At 36.8% G+C, this 23,348-nt stretch overlaps 4 protein-coding genes across 5 annotated transcripts in view; 2 read left to right on the forward strand and 2 right to left on the reverse strand.

Moving 5' to 3' along the window:
- The first annotated feature begins 447 nt into the window (after window positions 1-447).
- Window positions 448-2,111, forward strand: EloB (transcription elongation factor elongin B). 2 transcript variants are annotated; one of them, XM_014357440.2, is made up of 3 exons: window positions 448-600; window positions 714-807; window positions 1,029-2,111. In XM_014357440.2, the coding sequence occupies exons 1-3, from the start codon at window positions 598-600 to the stop codon at window positions 1,283-1,285; spliced, it is 354 nt and encodes a 117-aa protein (XP_014212926.1). In that variant the 5' UTR covers window positions 448-597; the 3' UTR covers window positions 1,286-2,111. The 2 variants fall into 2 exon arrangements, with proteins under 2 accessions (XP_014212926.1, XP_089450360.1); XM_089594234.1 differs by having other exon boundaries at window positions 448-574; window positions 656-807.
- Window positions 1,971-3,410, reverse strand: LOC106642610 (esterase OVCA2). Its single transcript, XM_014357439.2, has 5 exons — window positions 3,148-3,410; window positions 2,906-3,077; window positions 2,590-2,784; window positions 2,345-2,485; window positions 1,971-2,279 (listed from the first exon to the last, which is right to left on the reverse strand). The coding sequence occupies exons 1-5, from the start codon at window positions 3,169-3,171 to the stop codon at window positions 2,140-2,142; spliced, it is 672 nt and encodes a 223-aa protein (XP_014212925.2). The 5' UTR covers window positions 3,172-3,410; the 3' UTR covers window positions 1,971-2,139.
- A 3,667-nt stretch (window positions 3,411-7,077) lies between these two features.
- Window positions 7,078-10,859, reverse strand: LOC149374134 (uncharacterized). The gene is made up of 4 exons (XM_089594739.1): window positions 10,833-10,859; window positions 7,741-8,287; window positions 7,311-7,661; window positions 7,078-7,238 (listed from the first exon to the last, which is right to left on the reverse strand). The coding sequence occupies exons 1-4, from the start codon at window positions 10,857-10,859 to the stop codon at window positions 7,078-7,080; spliced, it is 1,086 nt and encodes a 361-aa protein (XP_089450865.1).
- Window positions 10,860-11,259: 400 nt separating this feature from the next.
- Window positions 11,260-23,348, forward strand: part of mora (cysteine and histidine rich domain containing protein) — a 56,578-nt gene continuing 44,489 nt past the window's right edge. The window contains exons 1-3 of the mRNA XM_014357441.2: window positions 11,260-11,557; window positions 11,702-12,264; window positions 12,342-12,530. Of these exons, the coding sequence (XP_014212927.2) occupies window positions 11,479-11,557; window positions 11,702-12,264; window positions 12,342-12,530 (831 nt within the window). The 5' untranslated portion in view covers window positions 11,260-11,478. The remainder of the gene's footprint in view (window positions 11,558-11,701; window positions 12,265-12,341; window positions 12,531-23,348) is intronic.

Here is a 23,348-nt window from a genome sequence, read left to right on the forward strand (position 1 = left end):
GTAATCCGCAAATGAGGAGGAATCGAATCGTACAGGTAGAATTGGATTTTAACCCAATTTAGCACTTAAAACAAAGTTTTTTATACTTCAGCGCTGCGCCCATTTTCGACTTTTTATTTTGCAAATATCTCGCAAACTATTGATCCGCAAATAAAAATTCAAATGGAGGATAAATCCGTTAGTAAGGAGGAATCGTTTAAACCCCAAATGGATGCAAAATATTAATATTTAATATTTACGGGCGCCAGATTCACAAGTCTCCCTTACTATTACAACCTTAGACATATAAGAAATGTAGACTGCTCGTTATTGGTCTGAAGGAAGACTCTGAAGCACAAGTAGAAGAAGATACAACATCGAACGTGGGTATCTCTGCCGTACAAAGTACATAAAAATGAGCAGTCTACTTTTTATATGTCTATGCCATTGGCTCCGTCAGACCATCAGGCTTCCCTGATGCTAGTTTGCTAGTCCTCAATCCTGCCACTTCTGTTTGTAATGGTCAACGGATCTCCACATCACGTAGCTGTAACATTTATTTAAGTATTTTAGTCCTGATAAATTTTTATACAAAGTAAGATAACTTTGAAAATAAAAATGGTAAGTTTTCCAACTTCCACCTTATAATCACGCAAGATAATCCTTATATTTCAAGACAAATCAATTGTGTTGCAAGTGTCATCGTCAAGGTTAATTCATGTTCATCATTTTAGGATGTTTTTTTGATGATTCGGCGAAAAAAAATGACAATTTTCACAGATGCTAAGGAAAACACAACAGTTTTGGAATTAAAAAAAATCATTGAAGGTAATTTTTTGTTACTTCTTACCAAGACATTATGATTCTTACTAAAACAGTAACCCAAGATAATTAAGATGATTTTCTTTAGTGTATGTTTCTTTTATTTAACAAAGTTATCTAACGAGAAACCCCTTTTATGGTTTTGTTGTATTATCATTTCATTTATTCATTTACTAAATGATGCCAAGATAATAAAGGTATCTTACTGAGTTCAAAATTTTTTCTAGGGATATTAAAAATTCCTATCGTTAATCAACAACTATTCAATAAAGACAATGTTGTCATGTCGGACAATAAATATCTATCTGATTATGGACTGTTATCATCAACTGCAAAAGCTCAGTGTCCAGCATTGATTGGATTAGCTCTGCGTCAAGATAATGGGCAATTCGAACAATTGGAAATGACTCCATTTTCCATACCTCCTGACCTTCCTGAAGTTATGAAAACGCAAGAAACCAATGGACAAGAGCAAACACCATGAGGATATTGGACAAAAGTGAAGTCATGTTTTGGATTTTCCTGTGTAATTTATCCAATAGTTTCAAGACTTCAAGATACACTGCTGATGTTTGAAAATGGATATTTTACAATGGTTTATGTTAAAAAGTGTATAATAATCCATTTATTAGTAATAAGTGCTAATATGTACCAAACTATTTAAAAAAGAAAATTATAAGATCAAAATCAGTCATGTCAAGCTTAACAGATATAATGTTTTTAAACTAACTGTGCTTATATATCGAAGAGTAAGTAAACAGATATTTTATATTAATATTATTTGTAAGACTTACCTTGACAACATTTACTCGTTTTTATGATATTTGTGACCTTTACCTCTAAGTAAAATGGATATGAGAAATTGTACAATTTTGTAAACTTTGCAAATGTGTAAGCATGTACAGGTTTGGTTTAACTTGTTAATCTTAACTTTTGTAAAATGTTGTTACATTTTCAAGTATTTTAAATGTTTTTTTTTTTTAATTTTTTAACATTGGAACATACAAGCCTAAACTCAAATAAAGTAACAGTATAAAGTATTGTCACAAGGTATTAGAATAATCAACACATCATTATGAACAATTTAAATTTTTAATTTAGTTAACGTTAATTCATGAAGACTTCTTTAAGAAATTAGTAATTTATAACAATTTTTTTCATCCCGTGGTACTAAAATTTTTGAAAATTGTTTTGTGCATTGATTTTTGCCTTTTTTTTACAATTATATAATTAAACAACTGAATACTTACTAGATATTATATTGTAAACTAAATTATTCATTCGTTTACTGTGTACAATTAAATATAAAGGATTGATACTAAATTTATATTATTCATGTCATTGATTTCCCTTCTTTATCTCTAACATTCTTGTAATAAACTCATTAAAAATTTGTTTTTTTCCTGGTACAAAATGTCCTCCTTCATGTATAAAAGTGTCCTTATTCTCAAACATATTATTCAAGTCTTCAGACATATCTGCAAAAGATAAATTTTATCATGTAATAGTTTTTTAATTTTCGTAAACAATAGTAGACACCAACTTGTTGGAATGACTTTGTCATTAGCTCCATAAACGTGTAATATTGGTAACGTCAAGTTTTCAGAGTAGTATAGTTCGTGTGGCTTGCAAAGCGATTTAAAACCAGAAATAATAATAGCAAAATTAAACTTAATTGGGAGAACTGAAAGTAATAAAGCAATAAATAGTAGACTAGAAGGGTTATTATTACAATAGTATTCTTTCTATGAATTTCACGAGAAATTTTACAAACAAAATTTAACATACTATTTCTCTGTTGCATTACACATAGTAGAGATACAAATGATCCTCCTTGAGAAAAACCTATTAGGCCATCAAATGGTCCTTTTTCTTTAAAGATGTTTTTAATTAACTGAATACTATCTTCAAAACCAACTGATAAGTTACTAGGTACAATTGCTTGAAACAGTCTGTCTTCTGTATTAAACCACCAACCATACTCTGTAATTAATATTGAGAACATGAATTGATTAAGAACGGCTCCACACTTCCTTAAAATGCTGTAAATTGGCATAGAATTTGATTTATATAAAATTTTTTTTTTAACCAAAAAACACATTACGTTGAGCGTTATTGACATTTTCTATCTCATTGTCACAGTTTTTCACAGGAGAAACCTTATGAGGTGCCCTTACAAATGTAAATTCTATTTCTCTTTTGAAACTTTTCCTCAATGAGCCTAGCTTTGCACTAAATATTTCATCTGATTGTCGATAACCGTGAATAGCTAAAACCTATGTACATATGTCATGTTATCATTGTAAAAACCATTTAATGTATTGTTTTTTGAATTTTTTTCCGTACTCTTAGTTTAGTATTACTAAGCATCTTTTTTAAATATACGTTGCAGAGACTGTTTACATCACCTAATTAATACTTGTGACAGTTGTGACTTGTGACTTTTTTGATTGGGAAATAAACGCACTACTCAGTTTAAAGAATTGTCCCGATGGTGGAATGGTGGAGTGAACTATAGATTCGTTCACCTTACAATCCAGGGACGGTCGGGGACGGTGTGAGCGAGTCGGAGACGAAAGTGAACAAGTGCTCTTCTCCGATCGTCCCTGATCGTCCCTGACCGTACGCGATGCGCAGTTGTACACGTTAGGTTAGGTTAATGCTGTATGTAAACAATAGTTTGTAAATAAAGAAGTGCAAATACAAACAAGTTTGCTTACTTTTTGCATTAATCTAACCTAACGTGTACAACTGCGCATCGCGTACGGTCAGGGACGATCAGGGACGATCGGAGAAGAGCACTTGTTCACTTTCGTCTCCGACTCGCTCACACCGTCCCCGACCGTCCCTGGATTGTTAGGTGAACGAATCTAATAAGTCAATAACCCGACAAGGATGTGATCCGAAGGTTAAGACCAGGGCCTAGCCAGGCAACCCTTACATCGATGCCAGTGTAGACACAGACATACAAGAAATATAGACTGCTCGTTCTTAGTTCTTACGCCTGTACGGCGCTGAAGCACAAGTAGAAAGAGACACAACATTGAACGAGGGTATCAGCTTCTCTTTCACGTTACCGCCTTAGGCACTGTGCGAAAGAAACAGGTACCCACGTTCGGTGTTGTGTCTCCTACTTGTGGTTCAGTCTGTATTCCTTATATGTTTATGGATGCCAAGGCCTGGGCAATCTTAAATATAGAGTTTATCACACGTCCTAACTTAATCGGAAATCGCACCTTGGCTGTAACGGAGGCCTAGCTAGTAGTGCATTATGCCTAGCTAGGCCCTCGTTACAGCCTAATACGTACGATTTCCGATCAGGAATCAGGAATGAGTTTGACCACAGGCTATGATCAACCGTGTGTTCCAGTAGAGTCTTCCTTGTCGGAGAGAGTTACTGGAACACACCCCAAGGCCTAGCCAGGATTTATGTATATATGTATATATGTATAATAACATATCGACTGTACTGTTGTAGAATACTACACACTGCAGTACGAGTTACGGTAAGTATATGTTTAGGGAAGTCACGAGTGAGCTTGTCCCCGGTGCTCAAGGATGCCGGAGGTAGAACGCCAGGTCGTGAAAGAAAGAACTCGCCACGTATTAAAACTTACAATTCGTTTTTACAAAAACAAATCATTGTGTAGAGAAAGGGTATAACGTTGGAAACGTCTCGAAGCGTTGACCGTGAGCAAGGCGCGTGCCTATGTTGTAGCTGGTCGAAACACGGGACGAGAGTGAGGACGAGCTACGCTCTCTTCATCGCCACCTAAAGGTCGCTGAATACGAACGGCTTTTGTGGCGGCAAGTGCCTGGAGTCCTGCACAGGTTTTATGGCCTGTGTAAGGCGGCGTAGCTAAGCCTATAAGGCCTTGGACGAAAGAGGGTAGGTTAGCAGCTGGGTTACTCTGCACAGTGAAGAACTCGCCTGGCACCCTCAGTGTTGTACCATATAGCATCTCGGCTGGTGATGCTTGGAGGCCTTCCTTGAAAGTGGTGCGCAAACCAAGAATGACTGAAGGCAGTGCATCTGGCCAAGGGACGTCTGGGTTGCACATCATTCCCGCCTTGACAGTTCGGTGAAAGCTCTCTACCATCCCGTTAGATTGTGGGTGGTAGGGTGTCGTCCTGATGCGGCGCGATCGCCAATTCGAACCAATCATCTTGGCGAGTTCGGTGAAAAGAGCCGACTCGAATTGGGCACCTTGGTCAGAGGTGATAGTGAGCGGCGTCCCAAAACAAGCGATCCATTCGTTTTAGAGAGCCTTGGCGACAGACGGGGCCTGTTGATTCGGTATGGGTACGGCAACTGCAGGCCATCTGGAGAACCTGTCTGTGACGGTCAGGCAGTATTGGAATCCTCTGGAGAGAGGAAGCTTAACCAGGTCGACGTGAATGTAGGGATCAAGCCTACTATATATATAATGCAAGGTCCAGCAGGAGCTCCCCAGGGTAAGGATTCTACAACAAGGAAGATTATACGTCCTGGTTAATAGTGTACAACTTGTTTATTATCGAGTCTTGTAATACAGGAGAACCGCTTAAGTGGGCGGCCGAACAAGCACTGAATGTAGTGCGGTACATGGTTACATATACTGTATAGACTAGGGATTTACTACTGCTCCGCTAGTGACTTAAGGTTGGATACCCCACATGAATATGGTCGAACCGGCCATCTGGCGTGTTAAAATCGCCTAGAGCTGACCGATTATGTCGGTTCCCACCTGAAAAAAAATGTCGGAATTCTATGTAGAATTACTTCTGTAATACCTTCAGGAAAGCCATATGGCATTACACGTGGTTTTACATATGGCATTACATACAGGGTTTTAGCTTGGTGATGCCATATGTAATTCCATATGGAAAAACACATGGAACTATTAATTGGAAAAAGAAAAAATTGCTATCATCTAGAAATAACTGCTAAATACCATAATAAGTTATTTGCTGTTAACAATTTGTCTTACCATCGGGATGATCACTCCAAAAGAAGGGGGTTCAGCTGATTTTACTTCTATAGAAAAAAATTTTATTTTTATTATTATTTTTTTTTTATTCCTAAAATATAACTTGAATCCTTTTGTTTTTGAGTTATCATCCAAATAGTAACACTAATTGTTCACAGTAAACGACGCATTACAGTATTCTGCAGTTATTTCTAGATGACAAAATTTTTTTCCTTTTTCCAATTTGTAATTCTATGTGTTTTTTCAAATGGAATTACATATGGCATTACCAAGCTAAAACCCCTTATGTAATGCCTTACGTAATGCCACATGGCTTTCCTGAAGGTATTACAGAAGTAATCACACATGGAATTCCGTCTTTCTTTTTCAGGTGGGTTGACCTTGGCACGCTGACAGGGCTCGCACTGCTGAACCCAGCGTGTAGCGTCTTTACGCATTTTGGGCCACATGAATTTTTCTGAGATGAGGCGGATCGTTGCTCTGACGCTGGGATGCGCCAGGTTGTGGAGAATCGAACGTAAGTATGGCTTCAGGTTTTCCGTGGAGAGGTCGCAAAAAATGCGATGACCATCGGTGGTGAGCGGCTGCAGGTCGAGATGAGGGTCCTCCAGCAGATGATGGAGTTCGTCATCCTCGGCTTGGGCGTTGGCTACAACCTGGAACTCCAGGACATGGATACGGCGTTGATGCGCGAAAGGGCATCGGCCACCACGTTGTCCTCTCCTTTGACATGAGCAAGAGTTACCTGGTCTTGCAGGATGTAGTCAAGCTGCCGAGCCTGTCTCGCTGAGGCTTTGGCGGAGCTCTGGCGTCTTGCGAAGATGAGTGGCTTATGGTCCGTGTAGACTGTAAATCGGCGTCCTTCAAGCACTCATTTGAAGACCTTGATTAAGGTGTAGATAACAAAGAGTTCCTTGTCCTAGGCCGCGTATCTCTTCTCGGTCTTGGAAAGCTTCCTCGAAAAGAAACCGAGTGGCCTGCTCCAGGTGCCACGCGGGTACTCCTGCTCTAGGGCTGCTCCGATGGCGGTGTCAGATGCGTCGGTCCTCAAGGCGACCGGAGCATTTGGCCTGCACAGGAACATTGTCGTAGCGGCTCTTGCCAGTAACTCCTTGCACTGTTGGAAGGCGGTGTCGGCTTCAGGCGTCCAGGCGAGCGAAGCCTTTTTACTCCTGGGTGGTAGGTCCTTTAATAAGTCATTGAGGGGAGCCATGGCACGAGCAGCTTTGGGTATACAACGCCTGTAAAAGTTAATCATGCCTAGAAAGTGTCGGAGCTCGGAGGAGTTGCTTGGTCTTGGGAAGTCCTAGATACCCTGGACTTTGCGTGATGGAGGGCGGACGTCGTCGGCAGACACCGTATAGCCCAGGTAGTCGACCTGGTCCTGCTCAAGGACGCATTTCTGCGGTTTTACGCGGAGCTTCGCCTTACGTAAGACTTCGAGAGCTGGCGCAGGTGCTGGAGATGCTGCTCGTGGTTCTCAGAGGACACGAAGGTGTCGTCGAGATAGCATCTGGCGAAGGAAAGCTCGCGCAGGACGTGGTCCATCGTCCGCTGCAGTGACTGCGCTGCGTTGCGGAGTCCCATGGAGGACCTCCGTGAACTCGAAGAGGCTGAACGGAGTCGTGATGGCCGTCTTCGGAATGTCCTCTTGAGTAATAGCGATCTGGTGGAAGGCCTTTCGCAAGTCTATGACGGAGAAGACTTTCCCAGATGCCTCCTGCAGTAGGTCGTCAATGATTGGCAGGGGGTAGTGGTCCGGAGCAGTACAGGCGTTCAGACACCGGTAGTCTCCAGTGACTCTCCAGCCCCCGCTGGACTTCTTGACTGGCTGGACGAGGGGCGAACGATGCCTTGCTCCAAGAGACGTCCTACCTCCACCTTGGCTGCCTGCAGACGCGGTCCGAGTAGATGTCGAGGACGGTCAACGACCGGCGGGCCTGTTGTGTGGATGGTGTGGTGCACTGACAGGTCAGGAAGCGCTGCCCTGGGGAGCATGTACTCCGCGAGGAGGTCCGAGTAGCGGTGTCCCAAGTCTTGACGTCTACCAGGTAACCGAAATACGTCTGGAAGTCGGCTCTGACGATGGCGACCTGGGTATCGGCGACGGTGAAGCTCCACGTCGCTGTTTGTCGGAGACTTAGCTCTATGGTCAGGATGTGGGTGCCGTATGTGGCTATCGGCGAGGCGTTGGCAGCCGTGAGCGTCAACGGCTGACGTTGTAGTTCTCGGTCCTTGATGAGGTGCCTGGAAAGAAGTGAGATGACGGACCCAGAGTCGACCAGGAAATTTACCCGGGACTCTTGGTCGAAGATATGAAAGCGGTTCTCCGAGGGTTCGGATTGGCCCAGCTCCACCACTTGGGACGAAGGCGGCCTCACAGGTTTCCCGAACCAGCTGAACCGAAGGTGCACGGTGGACTGCACTTTTTCGCGGCTGCCCCGAACCGCTGGTGGAACCGGCCCCAGTCTGGGTTTGTGGCGTTGTTGACTGCCTCTGCCTGGTTGGTTCTTCCTCTAGAGCGCGATCTGGATCGGTTCCGGCTGCGAGGCTGTCTCTTGTCCAAGAGCAGCAGCGTTGGGTTAGGCAGATTCAATATCGAAACTTTTTCCCTAGATCGTATATATAGCTATACAATCTAACCTGCACCTCGGCGTTCTCTGTGGCTTTACCAGGGTCCGTACCATATAACTTTTTTTCGCTTTGCGGGCCTATGTTAAAACATAGGGGTAAGTGTACCTATCTCCGTGCTCTGCCCTATTACCGTGGATTTTGAAAAACTGATGATTACTTGCTCAAAATAAGAAATGTTTCATATGAAATAATTTTTCAATTTTAATAATCTAAAATGACGTTAATGTAGATGCAATTCAAACAGAAATATTTGTGTATATTTTGAGTAAATAATTATTTTCCGCGGTATTCAGTACAACGCGCTCATTAACTGATTTATGTACGTATTTCCGCGGTGAGCGCGCGTACGTAAACATAACCCTATACTTACAGAACGCACGACAGTTAACACGTAAACAATTAGTAGGTAAGCACGTCGATCTAACGTAACCAAGATGAAGAAAACTAAAAAAGGCAAGAAAGGCAAGAAATCGATCGAAATAAAGAAAAACAAAAAGTGTTACTCTCCAGAGACATTAAAATTAGCTTTGAAAAGTATCTATTCTGGAAAATCTATTGCTGAGTGCTCAAAAATGTATAAGATTCCTACTAAATGAATAAGCAAGTACAAAAAAAAGTAATATTTTTTTTAAAACAATAAATAAGTCATGTAGAAAATGTAGGTGAAATTTGCATTTTTTTTTATATTCCACAAATACAACTTTCTTTACCCACGGTAATACGGACACGGTGATTGGGACATCCGCGGTAATACGTACACGGTAATAGGTGCACAACCACGGTAATACCAGCATACCGTTTTTATTCGTTTTAAAAATATTCTACTGCAGTTTTAGCTTCATAAAATTTTTTTAAATATTCCGTAAGAGATTATGTAAGATTTAAAAAAAAAAATATTCAAAAAAATTTTAGTATACCATTTTTTATGGTGCATTTCAGTTGGAATGTTCATTACGTGCCACGGAGGTAGGTACACTTACCTTTAGGCCCGTGAAGCGGAAAGAGTTATATAGTACGGCTCCTGAGGCGTCTGCTTATTTTTCATGGGTATACAGTAGCGTGCACATAGTTTTAAATACCCACATTTAAAAAACTACATTGGACTTTTGTATATAATATCAGGCTGCGACACAACCTCCTGTTTTTTTAAACAAGGCAAAAATAAAATTTGTAAAGTTTTTGACAAGCGACACGAGCTGCTCCAAAATTTCGAAGTTTTTTACGATAAAAGTACTCTGCACACGGTTATTGCTCAAGTCGGATGCAAAATAATTTCTACCTTATACTGTACAAAAAAATTCACGGGTACTCTGAGTGACTTAAGGTTTGCTCTGTTTAAAAAGTCTGCATATCTAAATCATCATTTACCTTGGCAAATCTCCCACCTACTGAGGGTGCTGCAGCTCAAAATTCCTATAGCACTTTTTTATAGCTGCAAGCATGGCTTGGAAATTCACTTGATCCAGAACGATGGTACATATGTAGCTCTGATCAAATGATCCCAGAAGACATTTTAAAAACAATAGCCTGCCGATGCATGTGGGACTGGATGCAGAAAAATAACTTGCAGCTGTAGAAAGCATGGATTAAAATGTTCAAGTAATGTTTAAAGTGTGACAACGAAACTTGCACAAATATTGAAACTCCTATTATCGAAGATATTTTCGACGAGGAATTATACGAGCTAAATATTACAGAGGCAGCTATAGACAGCGAAGAATATGTAAATGAAAATGTAAATGACGACATTGTTGACAGTGATAGTGACACATCAGAACTTACTGTATGTAATCGTGAAAATAGTAGTAGCAGCGAAAGTGAATATGAATTACCTGTAAAGAAACAAAAATATTAATATTGTGTCACGCATTTTGTAACGTTTTTTCAGATAAATACACGAATTGAAAAAAAAATTTTTTTTCTTATTTCCTTTGCAATTATAAGTAACCCAAGCACTATAATCGTTTACTTTGCCGCTTAAATAATCACAAATTACAAATAAAAACACAATAAAAACACAAGAAAATAATTAAGAGAAAGTCAGTAGGAGTTTGATCTCACCCACTCCACCCATAGAATGCTAATGTACTCCTGCCACGGTCGATCAGCTCATGTCACTAACGAAAAGCCAAAAATGTCACTACTTAGAACGCTCCAGCGCTCAGTAATGACTGATTTGAATTTGGAAATTTTTCATTTAATCTGTAAGTATTAAACTTCAACTCATGTAAATTTGAGCCCTTAATATTTAAAAATGACGCCACAGGAATGAAAAAAAAAAAAAATTTCTCGGCTTCAGAAGGTCGGAGAGTTGATTTTTTTTTGTAAATTTACACAAAAATACTAGCTATTACATAAGAATAACGATGATAGTATGGAATTTTAATTTTTGAAGATATTTAATTTTTTTTTTATGGAAAAAAGTACCGATTTTTCGACCGATTTTTCGCACATTACCGGTTTGGTGACTATTGCGTTGGGTTATAGGGTTAAACAGCATGGGATTATTTTATTATGTTATTGTGTATGAAACTTTGCGGTCGAGATGAGTCTGTTCTGCTTCGATACTGCAGTTTGAGGTTATGCTACTGGCTTTAGTGGTGTTTTTGTCCTAATAATTCAGATGTCAGTGTCACTTTTTGCTTTAACATTGTATATAACAGACAACTAGGATATTCAGAATTGTTGAAATTATTGTTGCTTTCACGTTTGCTGTCGTAATAAATCTGTAAACTTCCTATTAATAATGTATTGGATCCTCTAATGTCCTGAAATTACGGCATTTAATTACGCACTGTTTCACCATCAGATGGCGTCAATACACTTTTGCACACACTCACACAGTCACAGTGACTGAAAAAAAGGTGTAGTGCGGGAACTTTCTTTGACGCAATCTGCAACCCGTAGCCTTTTTCTGCAGACGTGTGATCGCGGCCTAACCTATTATATTAGAAAAGCGAAAAAAGAAAGAGTGCTTGTACTTGTAAACATGAGCATTGAGTCGCACATGAAACTCAAGTGTACGGGATTCAGGTGACAATAAATAATCAGGATTTTTTTACCCGTGATAACAATGACGAACGAAGAAGAGTTACTAATTTGTTACAACCGTGGCTGTGGAGAAAAATTTGATCCTAATAACAATAAAGAAGGTACTTTTTTATCTTCATCTACGTCCGTGTGAGCAGGGTGCATGTTTGCTTTGCTTAAGTATCAGGCTGCTTAGAAATCGCAAACATTCAAGTTAAATGTAACGCTCTCAGCTTTAAAACGTATTAATTACAAATTTTTCACAGATGCCTGCCAACATCATCCAGGTAATCCAGTCTTCCACGATGCTTACAAAGGATGGTCTTGTTGTAGCAAAAAGTGCACAGATTTTACTGAATTTTTAAGTATTAAGGGTTGTACTAGGTCCCATCACTCAAACATCAAGCCACCAGAACCACAAAAACCAATTGTTGACAAGTCAGAAGCTGAGAAAGTCATAGAGGTATGTGTCAAGCCTCTGAATACTGAATCACAAGTAGAACGACCACCTTTTAATTCCCCACAAGTTACATTAAAACCTATAATCTCACCGAATCTCTTGGAACAAATAAAAAACTTGAAAGTCTTGAATAATACAAATCAGGATAAGAATAACGTAGCTATTGGACAAAGTTGTAAAAATAATTCGTGTAAAGAAACTTTTAAAGGTCAATTAAACCATGATAAAATTTGCACCTACCACCCTGGAGTTCCAATCTTTCATGAAGGCATGAAATACTGGTCCTGCTGTAAAAAGAAAACAACAGATTTCAGCATTTTTCTCGAACAGCCTGGGTGTACCCAAGGAAAACATTTATGGTTTCAAAAAGTTAGTAAAACTAATTGTGCTTGCTCAACCTTTGTATTATTTATAATTATTTAGTGACGTTAATGTGTTTCTTGCAGGATTCACTTAGGAAAGTTGAGTGTAGAATGGACTGGCATCAAACAGCAACTTGTGTGTTTGTGTCAATTTTTGCCAAAAAATATGATCCAAACTTATCATGTGTAAAATTGAATCCAATTCATCTCACAATAAATTTATATTTTCCTGAGGAGGATTCTAGATACAATTTAGACATAGAATTAAAAGGGGTATGTATGCAGCTGAATTTTTGTCGTTTATTTTAATATAATTTTCGTAGCTAACTGAGTTTTTATGCCGACTTTAATGAAACTTTCAAAATTATTAGTGAAAAATCTCTAATATTCAAATGTGTTTACTCTACTAAAACATATAAATTTAAATTGGTAACAAAAATTAAGTAGGTTCTGAAAATAAATCGTCATGTCACATAATAGAATTAAAGTAGATTCAATTTTGTAAAACACTGTTGGTGCATTTAGTCCAGCCAAGGTGCATGAGGTTGGAGGGTACGGCTAGCGCCTCTAGCCACTTTAACATTGAATTTTCGTAGGACTAAATTTGCCAATAATGGACACTTTAACTATTTTCTTCCGTAAGATTGAACATGAGCTTTAGGGGGCAAAATGAGGACAGCACTGGTTGTGCACCTTACCTTATTTGAAGTATGAATGAATCGCTTTCATACGATATTAAATTTAATGAGATATTTAAAGAATCTTATGTCAGCACGAATTCTAGAGCTTTTAATCCGAAAACTGTCGTTTTGCCATTAGACCTAAGAAACTGCGATATTTAATAAATCAGATTTTTTTTTTTTCTAACTTATTGTTGGGGCCAGTGTGGTTCGTAAGTTAATCGATTTAAATGTTTAAGATCGATTAAATATTAATTGATATAAATAATTTCAAGATGTATCAGATAAAATGTCCCGACCGGAAATGGATTATAGCTGCCGTAAAGAAATATACGGCCTGTATACTGTTGCCGTAAGAAAATCCTTATGGGCCGCATGAAATGTGTTACAAGGCGTGTATACAAGTTGTGTACAGGTACCGTACATTAGTAATTGCGTACACTGTCCATACAATGTCCGTGTACTGCCCGTAAACATGAAATAATTTGATATGATTTATAGTTCTCAACTCCGAAAAGTCCATTGCAATAGCAAAGTGTATGTTTTATTATGAATGATAACATTTTTTTACAATCATGGATGAAAAAACTAAAAGGTGGTTGTGTGTAATGAAAAAACCCAATATATACGCGAATAGATTACTACATGGTAGTCAATAAGGATTCTAGAAGAATGATTTTTTCCAAAAATTAAATTAAAAAAAACAATTATTTGGATCTTTAAGTAAACCCGAACGTCCACTTTGTTTGAAATCTTGAAGCATTTTTTTTACAGTAAATATATTACTTTATTTATTCAAGAAGAACCAAATAAGAATACTTTTTGATGAGTACCAAAATTTAGTGTGAATTAAAAAAAAATGTTTTCAAAGACATTGTCACTACCTTGATTTATAAAAAAAACTACAATAATGGAGAATAAGAAATAAAAAAAAAAAATTCTCCATCGTCCAGCCGCGAACTTGGTCTGTTTAAATCGACAACCAAGAATCTTCTCAATGTAACTATGAGGGGTAACATTTGACTTTCAAATTATATCCATATAAGGTCCAAGTATAACGTACCTATTTTTATTCATGTCAAATTATTCTTATTAACTTTATAAAAAAATTTTATTTCCGTTGACTTACTAACTAAATATAAACATTTTTGTTTTTTAAAATTAATATTTCTTTTATATATCTCACTCTTAAGATTATGATACATGTTGTTTTTTAGAATTGAGTTTAATTTTATTACATGTTGTGAAATAATACTTTGTTAGCAAATCATTTAATAAATATACATAACATTGATTTAACTGTTTATATTTGTACACTATTCAATCATAACTAACAAAAAAAAGTAGAACAAGATACTTGTAACGTGTCTGGAAGCTACGTCACTTTAATTCTATAGAAATGCGTAAAAATACCCGAAGAATACTAAAAAAGTACTTTATTGATTGTTTTTTTTCATCTTTACTGGCCATGTGTAGTCAATATACAGGCCATAGTACTTTACCGCTGCGGTATACTGCCCGTACATGCTAAATGGGGGCTATTGAAGCACGAGTGAACGAACGAACGATAGAACGAACATGGCCCTGATGTCGCGTTATCTGAAATAGAATTTTAAGCGCGCGAAATTTAAAATGGCTACATAGACGAAAACGCAAAATCGCAGATAACTCAACAAAATTTATTCTTCACTAATCGCGGGCCTCATTTTCAATACTTAGGCGGTAATGAATAATACAAGCGTAATTAAATAATTCCCAATGACCCAATACGCCTCTCTTTCGATCTCAGGCATTTAAAAAATATTTAAACGTAAAAACTTAACCTCAGTGATTTAATGCGCCTTTTTTCTGTACTACATCGTGGCGTTTAAACATTATTTAAATAGCCCTCTGTGGACCAAGTGAATAATGATGAATGATGATGATGATGATGATGATGATGATGATGATGATGATGATGATGATGATGATGATGATGATGATGATGATGATGATGATGATGATGATGATGATGATGATGATGATGATGATGATGATGATGATGGTGGTGGTGGTGGTGGTGGTGGTGGTGGTGGTGATGATGATGATGATGATGATGATGATGATGATGATGATGATGATGATGATGATGATCATTCATCATTATCCACTTGGTCCCCAGAGGGCTATTTAAATAATGTTTAAACGCCACGCTGTAGTACATAAAAAAGGCGCATTAAATCACTTAGGATTAAGTTTTTACGTTGAAATATTTTTTAAATGTCTGAGATCGAAAGATAGGCGTTTTGGGTCATTGGGAATTATTTAATTACGCTTATATTATTTATTACCGCCTAAGTATCGAAAATGAGGTCCGCGATTAGTGAAGGATAAATTTTGTTGAGTTATCTGCGTTTTTGCGTTTTCGTCTATGTAGCCATTTTTAATTTCGCGTGCTTAAAATTATATTTCAGATTATGCGACATCAGTGCCATGTTCGTTCCATCGTTCGTTCTATCGTTCGATATCGTTCGTTCGTTCTATCGTTCGTTAGTTCGCTCGTGCTTCAACAGCCCTCCTGGTAACACAAGTTAACGGTGCCATCACGGCTTGGTAGAAGGCCCGTGTACCGACTTTACCACGGCGTGTATGGCCCGTTATCGCACCGTACATTTCAGTTCTGATCAGGATGCATTTGAGATCTAATTAAATCAATTGATCACGGGGGCACCTCCGCATATGCGAACAAGTAGGCAGAAAGTAGGTTCAGTTATGTAAATGTGCGCGAAAAATAAGCGATCAACGTGTTCGCGGGTGAATCTTCGCGTAGGTGAAAAAGTGTGCGAAAAATATGCGAACCGCAAAAGCAAAAATTAGGCGAAACTACACGAGAAATAAGCGAAAAATGTGCGAATAAGATTTAAACGTTTCAAGGGTACTTCGCGTGGGTGAAACGTTCGCAAAAATGTTCTGGAAGAGAACGCAAATGAAGTATTTCAATTACCGAAGTATAGTGTATTTAAACCATTTGTGTTAATTTCTTAGCCAAAATTTTATCATAAAGTACGGCAAACGTAACTATATTTTATCATAAACATTTTATTTACTAATAATACTCAAACTTTTAGTGCTACAATACTTGCAATTTTAATAGGCAAAAATGTACAATTATTATTTGACATGTGTAGTGACTTTTTGTTAATGATATGAAACGTAATACGTAAATGTATAAATATAGACTATAAAAAATGATGTATCACTAGTGGCTAAACGAAGAAAAACCAGTCGACAATCGGTGCTTGGGTACCGAATTAAGAAGTCGTTCTTCTATAAAATTGTGTGGTAGATAATATATGAATATTAATTTTTTTTTTTTTATAATTAATAGTGCTCTACGATCGGCTCCTTTAATAAGGGCACTACTATAGGCACTTAGCACTTAGGAAAGGGACAAGGAAAGGGATAGGAGGCCTCCCATTACAGGAGGGGGTAGGGGAAAGGCAATTTTTGCTGCGGGAAGGTCGCCTAAACCCTCCTCGAGGAGCATTGCGTGGTAAAAAAGCACATGTGAAAAATCACAGAGGTACTTGCCCGAAAAAGTCCCACTGGCCAGGAATCGAACCACGGTCTCCCGCGTGCCAATCCACGACCTTGTAGACTGAGCCACCGCGCGCTCATAATTCATATGAGTATATTCATACGTATACCGTCTATGAAACTGCATGTATTGTGTACGAAGGTGTTGAAATTATCAGTAGTGGAATAAGTATACAAACGTTTATTGGTTGTGGTTTCAATGGATATTTTAATATTTAACTGAACAATTATAAACAGTATATTATATGACGATACAATATAAACAATAAGTATGCTGGTCAGTACCAAACAGTGCGCTTTCGTCGAATCTTTTGATGATTTAAAAATCACCAATCAAACATTTATTTTCTGTATTTTTAAAGAAAAATGCAATAACTACATCATTGTCGTAACACGTAATATTGTAATGTTTATCAACTTACAAATTAAAATGACTTTTCACTGATTTTTCAAAATTCCATTTTCATCAGTCTCAGCCAATCGCGTGACGAATGAACAGGCTTCATCACGTGACCCATCGTTTTTTTAAGATAGGAATTAAGACAAACCATCCTGTATTACTGCTTTTTTCAACAGAATAAAAGTACATTCCATTGAATGTTCCTTCAGGACGTTCATCACATATAGGTTTTTTTGAGAGATATTATTGAAATATCATACGTATATTCAAAAATCACTTGAAATTGCATTTCTAAAATCCGTACGAACCTCCTAATTTTTTTGTTTGCATGACAGATTACTTTTAGATGAACCGCTTCATTTTCAAATAGATCTATAATATTTTTTTTTTTAATAACACAAGAAAGAAGGGGTGAAGTATGCGTAAAAGCTTGTATGTAAGTACATCCATATGAGAAAAATTATTTCCAGTGTTGCTGCATAAATTTGCGCTCCTCCCACCTCTCTGAATTTCGAGTTGAACTTTTTCCTCACTAACTATGTGATAAATGTCCTTAAGTCAAAAAATCACCTTAATCACAAACGAAAAATTGTGAAAGAAGAAAACGTAACAAAAATCAATTATTTTATTTATACAGTACTAAAATGTGTTAGTTTTGATTATTAAAATTTTGAAAAAATGTGAAAAATTGTACAAACAATGATTTACTTATTTTAAAAGTATCAAATTAATGATAAGTAAATGAATGTTTATTAATACATATAAGAGCTGCTCTGCGAATATATACGAATTTCTCTCTTTTTGAAAAAAACATTTAGCCAAAAGATATATTCTATTCAATAAAATATTTATTGATTTAATGAATAACACAGGCCTGCAGGTTATTTTTTTTTCTTTTCAATTTAATAGTCGTATCCTAAGTATTTTTTCGCACTGAATCCGAATCCGTTGGCCAAATTGCCCTATCACGTCAGAATTTTGAGCAATCCTAACCTAAAAGTGCCAAAAAGCGTATTTTTTGCCCTTTTGCGCGTTGAATATCTTAAAACTATAAAATGATAATGATGGCAAATCGGACAACGGGATCGTTTTCAGCATGCCAAAATCTACAGAAAACCATATCGAAAGCGTAAAATTTGAAAAAACTTTTTTTGTAACACTGAAAAGAAAAAATTCTTGGCGCGAAATTGATGATTTTTATTAACACATGATATCTTCGTTGCACCTCGTTTTTTAATAATTTATATCAATAAAATTCATGTGATTAATGTTGATAAAATCACCCATTATGAGCACATAAAGTTATGCTATGAAAATTCAAAATGGTGGACACAAAGTGGCGATTCTTTTAAAATTTGTTTCTTGTCACTTAAAATGTCTTTCATCTTTCTAATCGATTCGCAATAATAATAATAATAATAATAATAACAACAATAATACTAATGATGATGATAATAATAATAATAGCGATTCGGTTGGTTGAAAACATCACATTTCATCATTTCTTCATCATCTGTCACAGTCTTCTGCCGAAACGGAACCCAATTAACAATATTACTCTTTCGCTTATTTCTTTCATTTCTATTTTATATTAACAACCTTTAGTCTTTTTCATAAGAACACAGCACGATTTACTCAATGGAGAAAAATTCAGTGGTATATTTATGTATACGTAATGTGAACTCCATCAGTAACCCGATTTGTAACAAAACAAGTATTGTGCTGTGTTTTTTCGTCGTTAGCAGCCAACTTCATGAGCTAAACAACACATATGCTAAGACCCATTTACGAAAGAAGACAGTAAAATAAAATAAGTCGAAATTTGGATAAATTGAGTCATTTGAAATTAGTTTTCACTCTGATCAAAGCAGCGATGTCATCTGACAATAGCATACGAAAATGACAATTGTTGTGGTATAGTGCCTAATTGTAAATTGAATTTTGTATAACGGTGGGCCATTTTAATCTATGCATCTAAATATTTCGCCAAAGGTGCCACCTATTAAAAAATGGCCTTAACAAAAGAATGATATCTGTGTTTCTTACAGTCGGAAACAATCTCTTTCCCATGTTATTAAACGCCATTTTGTGTCCACCATTTTGAATTACATAGCATAACTTTATGTGCTCGTAATGGGTGACTTTATTAACATCAATTACATGAGTTTTATTGATTTAAATTATTAAAAAACGAGGTGCAACGATGATGTCATGTGTTAATAAAAATTGTCGATTTCGCGCCAAGAAGTTTTTCTTTTAAGTATTACAAAAACAGTTTTTTCAAATTTCACGCTTTCGGTATGGTTTTCTGTAGATTTTGGCATGCTAAAAACGATTCCGTTGTCCGATTTGCGCTATCATTCCATTGTTTTGATATATTCAACGCGAAAAAGGGCAAAAAATACGCTGTTTGGCACTTTTAGGTTAAAATTGCTCAAAATCCTGACGTGATAGGGCAATTTGGCTAACGGATTTGGATTCAGCGCAAAAAAATACTTAGGATATGACCATTGGACTGCAAAGAAAAAAACCTTGCAGGCCTGTGTAATCAAACCAAAGGAATGAATACACACTAAATAAAAATTTACATTGAAAATAAGTTACGAACTGTAAGATAACATGAAGTAATCGATTGTCCTACGTTGGAATCGCTCATAGCAGAGTGGGTAAAGGCTTGTGTAAAAGATATCGGTGGTTCAAATACATTTTGGAAAGTTCTTTTTCTTTAGAAATTTGTTTAAAAAAAATAAAATAAAATTCAAAAAGTGTGCTGTGCTGTGATGCTATGATGTTGTGTGGAGTAATATGGCGGTTTTGTACAGGAGACCGGAAGTACGTCAAGAAGGGTGGGGCAATGGGGGGAAAATGAAGCAAAATCCAGTTCCGTTACACTTTTTCTCAAGGTCTCTGATCTATAATTGTTCATTTACTCTGTAGTGCCGAACGCGCCTATAAAAGTATAACTTCAAATATAATGTGTAATTTAACATGTAAGGCAACACCTCGGAGTTTTATCTCTGAGTTTTGTTACATCTATATCGACGGCTTGGTAAAAGACAGAGCCAATTTAGATACTTGGTAAAAAAGGAGCCAATTTGAAGTTTGGATTGAAAAAGCAGTCAACTCAGATTTGGCTTGAAAAAGGAGCCAACTCAGGTTGAAGAAACAGCCAACTTGGGAGTAATTTTTTTTCATCAAGTTTTGTTGTGGTAGCACTGACTTTTACAATAAAGGTATACGTATATAAACGACCAAAAATTTTTCAATTATCCAATTTTTCATAAATATAATTTGTTATTGTAATACATCGTATTATAGTTATTAAATTATGTGCTTCAAAAGTCTGCTGCGATTAGACGTAATTCTCTCATCAGACTGTAGAGGTAATGCATTTTAAATGTTATTTAATAAATTTTTAACTAATTTTTTTGTTTTAGAACATCGTTTTAAAAAAACAACTTAGTTTAACTACAAATGATATTTTGTTATTTAACTTTAGTAAAAATATTATATTTTTTAATTTTTTCTCAATCATCAAATACATGAATACTATGTCAACGCGGCGTCCTATTTTATAATATTTTTATAAAAACTGTGATATTCTTGTACAAAGAAATAAGGTATCATACACGAAAATTCGATATTTCTGAAAGTATATTTGTGTACACATATAGGTATACGTTCGCATTTAACTATATAGTCATATTTAATTAACGTTTTACTTTCCTTCTATGATCACAGTAAAATAGTAAAGCACACAATTAAATAAATATAGTACGCTCTGTCATTGTAACATAAATTATATTTCTGAAACATTACATTATTGAAAAATCTTTGTTTCGTTTACATAGGTATACCTTGTAACGGTGAGGGACCGGCAGGCTAAGGCAGGTAGGGAAGCAGGGAAAAGGGTAAAAAGAGTTAAAGGGACTAGGTGGGAAAGCGGTAAGGGATAGGAGGGGAAGAGAAGAAAAGGCCAAGAGAGCGCTAGATTAGCTTGGGCCTTCAAGCGCGCGAGAAGTGAGATTTTTCCTGTGTGAGTTTTCGTGAGTTTGATACGTGAGAAGATTAGTGATTTCCGCTGATATCGTGGATATCGGCGACGCCTACTGGCCTCTGCGTACTCGCTTCGGCAGCGTCTGTAGTCTCGGCCTATTCAAGGCATCGTTGAGGAGCAACCCGCGAGACGCTGCAAGTACCTGCCAATAACAACCTTTATTGTGAATGTCAGTGCTACCACGACAAAACTTGATAAAAAAAATTACTACCTGAGTTACTCCTTTTTCAAGCCAAATTTGAGTTGACTGATTTTTCAACCTAAATTTCGAGTTGGCACCTTTTTCACCAAGTATCTGAGTTGGCTCATTTTTTTTTACTTTGTCGAGTAATTCAAAGCGTCAAAACTGCAATAATCATTTAAAACAGTTACTAGTTTTAACCCTTATTCAACGGAAGTTGATGAAAGAGTATCTTTGTCAAATATATTACAATTAAAATTTTTTTGTTCCTAAGCAATGAGGTCAGAGGGGTTTTATCTTGACTCAGTTTGATTTTTTGTTCAAAAGACTGGGACGCTGGCATTAATTTTGCACCGTGCACTATTGTTTTTGATGTTCTATATGGCCTACCCTTTGTTTTCTTAACACTATCTTTGAGTACTAAATCATCCTAACTCAGACAGCTAAAATTAGTTATTTTCGTAGACGTCAAATGAGAAGCCGTTTCTCGCCAGCACGACCTACAAAAGAATATGTCCTTTCGCTGTGTGCAAGTGTAATAGTGCTATCTGACGCCAGTATAGTGTAGACTTGCCAGACGATTTAAAGCTCAATGCATTATTAGCCACAAATAACACAAGAGTTCTGACTTATGAGAATTTCAATAACTAAGATTATTTTAGTTATACATAGTATAAGTTCAGAAGCAAAGAATAATACCAACATCCAAGTTAACACAGTAAAGACGATACTAAATTTAGTAATATAACCTTTGTTTTGTAGTGTGGAAATAGAACGAAGCAGAGCGCTCTCTGAGCTAGCCCGTAAAGTATACGCAAGTATGACATTAATGACTGTAAATAAGTTATCATGGACTTTGTTCAATGAACTATCACACGAATATAACACTTTACAATAAAAAAACTATGAAGCTCACGTTCATGGTAGTTATCGTTACTTCTATGTCTGACAGTTGAAAGTGGTCGAGAAACTCAATAATGCGTGATCTGTGGGGGTACAAAGTTTTTATATAATAATATTATTACATATGTATGAAGAGTATGGTGACGTAATAATTAATATTCATGTAAGGGTTAGTATGGAGGCACTTTATAAGGATAAAAAGTTAAATAAAGAACTCGTCGATACGAAGTTGTATTCGCAATGCCCATATCAGTAGCACGAGATATCTTATTGAGAGCATGTAGATTCACAGCCAGGTTCGAAATGCTCCTGATAGGTAGTACATGACATCTTGGGTAAATTTTATATTTTTTAATAATTGTTTGAAAAATTTCACTTTCTCCTAACACTTCTGTAGAGTTTAGATCCTGGTATATATATGTGTGTGTGTGTGTGTGTGTGTGTGTGTGTGTGTGTGTGTGTGTGTGTGTGTGTGTGTGTGTGTGTGTGTGTGTGTGTGTGTGTGTGTGTGTGTGTGTGTGTCGTCGTGGGAGAAGGTGCTGGAATGAGCAGAGAGACTTTGTATATGAGTGTGTGCTTTATTTACTATTATTACATGTGTGGCTCGGACTCGAGCTCAGCAAGGACTGAAGTCGTCAGTAAGCGGTTACACCGCACGACTAGTATAAGAGTGGGGGTAAGCCCCTACAGTACTCCTCTCAAGTTTGAACGTAGTTAAAACTTACAAAAGGTCTTGTACCAAAATATTTACAATTTTCAAACGTGTACAAAAAAATTTTACGAGGGAAAATACATTCCATGTCGCAGACAAATAGATTTGAATAAGATATCTGATCGATCTTACAACTCTTCAGATCATTTTTAAAACAAACAGTTTCGTATTAATACATAAACAGAACACTTTTAAAATCAGCTTGCACTGCGGCACACACATCAGTTACAAAACAATGTCAATTTAATAATACAAAAATTATTGAGCGCTGCTTCTATTTTTTACAAAAATACATATAAACATTAGGAAAAAAACAAAATAATGAGCAACAGCGCCTCCCTTATAGAGGTAATGTAACGAGCTTTCGTAACAATGCTTAAAGTAATTTGGCTCGAATTATAAGCTTGCCATTGGTTTACGCGCGTGTCAATATTTTATCGTATAACCAAAACCATAAAAGGGAATTACAACGCTTAGCCATAACAATAAGAGCTGTTATAATTGGGTTATACGGACATCAGTCTTTCATACAATATAAAAATTAGACTAGAAATGAAGCTATCACATTAATTTGGCTAAACA

This window comes from Copidosoma floridanum, unplaced genomic scaffold (genome assembly GCF_036245765.1).
Source record: "Copidosoma floridanum isolate Cflo_tuat_1 unplaced genomic scaffold, Cflo_Japanese_pri ptg000021l, whole genome shotgun sequence".
In the NCBI taxonomy this organism is placed as follows: Eukaryota; Metazoa; Arthropoda; class Insecta; order Hymenoptera; family Encyrtidae; genus Copidosoma; species Copidosoma floridanum.

Coding starts and splice junctions, on each gene's coding strand:
- LOC149374134 (XM_089594739.1), bottom strand. CDS start 10,859: ATGTGCGAAAAATCGGTCGAAAAATCG. Junction 7,662..7,740: donor AGGGCAGCGCTTCCTGACCT/GTCAGTGCACCA, acceptor CCGCGTCTGCAG/GCAGCCAAGGTGGAGGTAGG. Junction 7,239..7,310: donor TGCAGCGGACGATGGACCAC/GTCCTGCGCGAG, acceptor AACCACGAGCAG/CATCTCCAGCACCTGCGCCA.
- EloB (XM_014357440.2), top strand. Junction 808..1,028: donor ATTAAAAAAAATCATTGAAG/GTAATTTTTTGT, acceptor AATTTTTTCTAG/GGATATTAAAAATTCCTATC.
- LOC106642610 (XM_014357439.2), bottom strand. CDS start 3,171: ATGCTTAGTAATACTAAACTAAGA. Junction 3,078..3,147: donor TTAGTAATACTAAACTAAGA/GTACGGAAAAAA, acceptor ATATGTACATAG/GTTTTAGCTATTCACGGTTA. Junction 2,280..2,344: donor TGACAAAGTCATTCCAACAA/GTTGGTGTCTAC, acceptor TATCTTTTGCAG/ATATGTCTGAAGACTTGAAT.